This window comes from Impatiens glandulifera, unplaced genomic scaffold (genome assembly GCF_907164915.1).
Source record: "Impatiens glandulifera unplaced genomic scaffold, dImpGla2.1, whole genome shotgun sequence".
Classification (NCBI taxonomy): domain Eukaryota; kingdom Viridiplantae; phylum Streptophyta; class Magnoliopsida; order Ericales; family Balsaminaceae; genus Impatiens; species Impatiens glandulifera.
This window is the reverse complement of record NW_025919776.1, coordinates 190,458-196,277: the sequence shown is the minus strand read 5'-3', so window position 1 is coordinate 196,277 and position 5,820 is coordinate 190,458. Positions and strand designations below refer to the sequence as shown.

The window sequence follows — 5,820 nt, the reverse complement described above, 5'->3', positions numbered from 1 at the left end:
GTTGTAGTTCCTTCAGTTGGGTAAACAACAACGTCGTGCAAATGGAAGATTTGACGCTAGAGCGTCAACCAACCTTGAAGGAGCACTGGAAACTTTCTGCTGAGCATCACTAGAGGCAAAGTCAACGATTGATTCAATATCTCGGTCGGAAGGGTCGAAAAATGTAATGTGTAGTAGAAGAAAATCGGTCGGACGCGCACACAGAATGATGAAGTGCAAGACGTGACAATTTTAAGCGTTACTAAACCTTGAAGAAGCATTGGAAGGCCTTGTACAAGCATCGTTGAAAGCAGAAACCACTTGTTCCACTTGTTCCTATATATTACTCGGTCGGACGACACATAATCCTAAATTCTAACAAAATGGTAGCCAAGAAGGCTGCTCAACTGAAAGATTTATGGATTTAAATATTTTATACAACATATATTCTCAAAATATACCAGAAAATTTCTGAATTAAACAAATTAAAATCAAGAAATACCAATACACAAAGGTAGACAATTTTTAGGCTCAATTGTGAGATTATCAAAAACTAATTTTCAGGCAAATCTCTTTTATCTACCTCTAAACCCAAATATTTTCGGCACAAATATTTATTAAATAAAATAAACACAATGTCTGTAGAAAAAATTGAAAATAAAACTGTTCTAAGAAGCAAAGAAAAAGATCCATTTAGAGTTGATTTTGGTTATTTTTAAACATTGTTTTTGAAGAGGATTTTAATTATGTTAAAATCGGAAACTTTTCCGGCTAGTATAAAATTGTAGACACCTCATTTTTACACTCTAAAATTAAAATAGTTATGCTTAGTCTAGTACGATGATCATACTTAATTAATGTTTCAAGTATTCTCTTTTGCTCATACTTAGTGTATCCTATATTGGCAGACCTACATAATTTTTGTAATTCATACATTGATGTTAAAGTAATTTCTAGATTCTTTAACTTCAATTAGTTAATTTATGAATGTATTGATTGTTTGAATTACTTGATGATTGGTACAATCTTAGCTGATATAATTTAGATTAGATGCAATTCTTTATTCTTAAAAAAACTGTCATCGGAGAAGAAGCTGTCGGATTTTCTTTAACCGAAGCTCCAAATATCTCCAAGACATGACGAAGGCTAAGTCGAAGCGCAATATCATGAAGCAGACGACATCGAATCTTTGGGAGAAGATGCCGAGTAGAGGAAGTAGTTCGCAAACAAAATCTACAACTAAATTTCCGATCTGTAGGCAATTTCTGATTCATTGCTTCTCCATTCTTTTCTAGTGAACATAAACTCCAATCTAGAACGCTCAACGCTTTTGCGAGTTTTTGAAGCGACAAACTCCAAGGCTGAGGAAATGAAGAGGCGATGATAGAGCTACTACGAAACGATCTACGAAAAATTGGATTCCCAAACTCAAACAGAGGAAAATTCTCTATTCTTCGCTCCAATTCTCTCCGCGATCAGACAAGAGTACGATTACAGCAAACGACGAGGTGATTTCGAGTCGACTTCTGAGCAGATGTAGTCTGGTGAATCTTTGCAAAGATACAGCATTGGAAGACGACATGAAGAAGACAACGAACCTACTTTAGACCTCTTTCTAGTTTTTGTTCTATCAGATTTCCAAAGATCTCGAGGCACGTTTAATTCAACCCTCAGACTTTCAGATATATTAAATTTCTCCCTGAATTATTAATTGAATTAATTCATAATAATTCATCCCATGAATTTTCTGTCTTTGGGCAAATCGATCATTGCACTTTTCAACGCTCAATTTTGACTATCAATTTTCGTCCAGGAGCAAATTTCGAATTACTTTTAATAATTTCAAAATATTTCGACCGTTCAGACTATTTGTTTGCGTCCAATTTGATCACTAAACATTAAATATGTCCAATTATGGCTATAAAGTTCTAATTTCAATTTTTTTTGGAAATTCATTAGGGCTTCTTTGGTTCCTTTTTACACCTAACAACTTTGATTCATTAATTTAGAAATATTCCAAAATTAAAAGATGGTCAAAAATATTATTTTCACAAGAATTATATTATTCCAAAAATTTTAAGGTCCATTTGAAAAACGTCATAACTTTGGTAGTTCTTATATTGAGTTCTATACTTTAGAAATTTGCATAAGTTATGTAGTTTGTTCAATACTAATGAACTTCTTTCCTACAAGGATTTATAGATCGAACTAAGCAAGCAATATGTAACACACTTAACTCCTAAATTACTTAAACCGAGTGAGGGATGATTGAAATGTGAACATAAATAACGGAAAACAGAAACATGTACGAAAGCGTTTTGTCATTTATAAAAAGTGGTGCTACAAAATTCCAGTTTATAAAAATAAGACACGGTCCTTTATTTATAAAATACAGACTTTTAATAAAAAAACCCAACCAATGACTCAGTCTTCTGCCTTGATCTATCCTTTCACACACATCGCACCTTGCCCCACTCCAAACATCCCTTCACTTGTCATAAAAAGACTATGGCTGTACACCTACACCACACAAGCATAGTGAGTCTAAAGACCCAGCAAGTTATACAAAGATTATAAAAAAGATATTTTAAAAGCTTCTTTGGATCCATATGCTGGTTTGTAAAGTATATCATCATTTGTGAAAGTATAGTAAGATATTGAGCACATATTGGCCCTTTACAATTCAGAGTTGATCCTAAAAGTTAGGAATCCGGTTTGAGCACATATTTGGATAGGCACTCTTCGGAGTCTATCCTAAAGCCCAAAACCTGGTTAGACACTTGTTTGTGTGGGTAGGATCTTCCAGAGCTCATCCCCGAAGTCTAGTCCCAATAGAAACTTCAGCACATATTTTGGAATCAGACTACCAGAGCTCATCCTGGGTAGCCCTCCTCCCATTCCGTCAATTCTCATACATATTTGTTCACAATGATTCCATAAAACGTTTCATACTATGGAAAACATATCCTTCTTTTGAAAACAGATCCTTGTTTAGAAAAGAGATGGTACTTTGGAAAACAGATTGACTTTTGAAAACAAATTACCCTTTGGAAAACAGATCATACTTGGTTCATCATTAAAGATATGGATATACAATGAAATCATGATATAAAAATAGTATGCATCATTTATAGAATATATATGAGTTATATAAGCATGTGTGGGTTTCTAAAGAGTGATATAAAAAGGTTTTCTTGCCTTATACTTTGAAACTACTATGGTTTGATCTTGCTATGAAGGGTGACTATTCTTGAAGGCTTCTGGAGGATATTTTTTGATTTTTAGTGAAGAGGGAAAATGGATTGATATTAATTAATCAATCCATGGTGAAGTATATAAATACAAAGAGTCAAGGTCGGTTGAGAAAAAAGGCTGGTCATTGGCTTGACAAGTATGGGCAGAATAATATTTTATAATGAAGAGTGCTTGTCACCTGCTGGTCATAAGCATGATTTTGATAAAAAGGTTGTTCACGTGCTTGTCATAGACATGGGTTTGATAAAAAGGTTGGTCGCCTGCTTGTCATAGCATGTTATTAATAAAAGGTGATGAAGATGGTTGGTCACCTACTTGTCAAAGCATGGGGTGGCTATGCATGAGGTGGTTATGCATGAGGTGGCTAAGCATGAGGTGGCTAAGCATGAGGTGGCTAAGCATGAGGTGGCTAAGCATGAGTTGGAAAAATATAATCAGTCGTACCCCCTTCGGTCGGACTCCCTCGGTCGGATCCTATCGTCGGACCCTATCGGTCGTGACATAGATTTCTCTCGGTCTCCTCGGTCCTAAGACGTATTTCTTCAGCCATGACACATATTTCTTGGTCCTATCACATATTTCCTTAGCACTAAAACTCAGATTTTCTTCGGTCCTAATTTCCAATCACAAGAGTGCTTGGTCTTGGCCAGGACCGAAGGCATTCGGTCAAATATGAATTTTAGGGTGTGACAACTCAACCCCACTAAAAAGGAATTTCGACCTAGAAATTAAACATACCAAAAACTCTGGGTTTATTTCAAAGATCCCTAAACGCATTTTCCTTCATGAGCCTTCTTACAAAGATTACAAGTGAGGAAGGATAAACTAGCAAGGTTTGCTGGTTTGGTGGGCTGCATCCTGCTTTGTTGTTGTTGATGGTGTTGTGGATTTCAATTTGGCCAATTATTCTTTCTCTGCTGCGGGAGAGGATTTTGGTAATGGGTCGGCTGGAAGGGTTTCTTCTTCTCTAACTCTTGAGATTCTCTTCCTGGATAACTTCTCCTTTTGACATGCTCCTCCCTAACAATTTCTTGTCTGTCCTTCTCGGCCATCAAAGCCCTATCAATGGTCTCGCACAAAGATGAAGCGTTGCTTATTCGGACATCGCATCGGATTGTTGCGTTCAGCCCCTCCAAGAAACGGTTCAGCTCTAAGGCAACATTTCCAGTTATCATGTGTGAAAATAACATGCCTCGCTTGAACTTCTTCTCATACTCGGCAACACTAACATCCCCTTGGCAGATTTCCAGGAATTCCCTGGCCAACTTATTCCTGGTGCTTAAGGTGAAATATTTTCCATAGAACACGGCTTTGAACTCTTCCCAAGTTTCTGCATTAAGGTCGAGAGTGGCCTTGGCTCCTTGCCACCAGATCCTAGCATCATCTTTAAACATAAAGGAAGCGCACCTAACCTGGTCTAAGTTGCTGCACTGCATGAACGTAAAGATAGTATCCATGGTTTTCATCCATTCTTTAGCCTCCAATGGGTCCGTGCTTCCTCTAAAGTCCGTTGGTTTGAAGCCCATGAACTTCTTATAGACTAGTCGTTGTCTTCCATCATTATTGTTGCGCCTAGAATTGTGGTTGTTCCCATTAGCCTGGAACATGTCACGCATCTTCTCACTTTGGATTCGGTTTTGGTCCCTCATCTGCTCGTTTTGCATGCGGTTTTGATCCCTCAAGGCATCAACTAGGTCTAATAAGAAGTGGTCTCGGTCTGTCTCCTCTAAGGGCGTATAAACATTGTACCTATGGGAATAACACTTCACATCTTATTATCAGTTTAATATTTTATTGAGATGCATAAGCTGAGTGTTACTCTTATTAATTTATTATTTTGGAAGAACTGATGTAATTGTAATGAAAATGATTTTATGCTGAATTCAAAACAACTTACAGATTTTGAAGGCGAGCTCTTGGAGGTGCAATTGCAGGAGTATGTGTGAAAGTACTAAGGTTCGGAACCGTTGCTCAGATACCAACTATAACACCCCTAACTCCTAAATTACTAAGGTTTGAAACGTGAACATAAATAACGGAAAATAGAAACATGTGCGGAAGCGTTTTGTCATTTATAAAAAGCGGTGCTACAAAATTCCAGTTTATAAAAATAAGACACGGTCCTTTATTTATAAAATACAGACTTTTAATAAACAACCCAACAAAGGACTCGGTCTTCTGCCTTGGTCCCTCCTTTCACACACATCCCTTCACCTTGCCCCTCTTCAAACCTCCCTTCACTTGTCATAAAAAGACTATGGTTGTGTACCTACACCACACAAGTATAATGAGTCTAAAGACCCAACAAGTTATAAAAAGATTGTAGAAAAGATATTTTAAAAGCTTCTTTGGATCCATATGCTGGTTTGTAAAGTATATCATTATTTGTGAAAGTACAGTAAGATCTTGAACACATATTGTCCCTTTACAATTCAGAGATGATCATGAAAGTTAGGAATCCAGTTTGAACACATATTTTGGAATCAGACTACAAGAGCTTATCTTGAGTATGCCTCCTCCCATTCCGTCAATTCTCATACATCATTGTTCACAATGATTCCATAAAACATTTCATACTTTGGAAAA

General features: G+C 36.7%; 1 protein-coding gene across 1 annotated transcript; it reads right to left on the bottom strand.

Annotated features, from left to right (window-relative positions):
• Positions 1 to 4,124: 4,124 nt before the first annotated feature.
• Positions 4,125 to 4,883, bottom strand: LOC124918447. The gene has a single exon (XM_047458596.1). The coding sequence runs from the start codon at positions 4,881 to 4,883 to the stop codon at positions 4,125 to 4,127; it is 759 nt and encodes a 252-aa protein (XP_047314552.1).
• Positions 4,884 to 5,820: the final 937 nt, after the last annotated feature.

Excerpts from the sequence above, each read along its gene's own strand:
- LOC124918447 (XM_047458596.1), bottom strand. The coding sequence starts at position 4,883 with ATGAGGGACCAAAACCGAATCCAAAGTGAGAAGATGCGTGACATGTTC.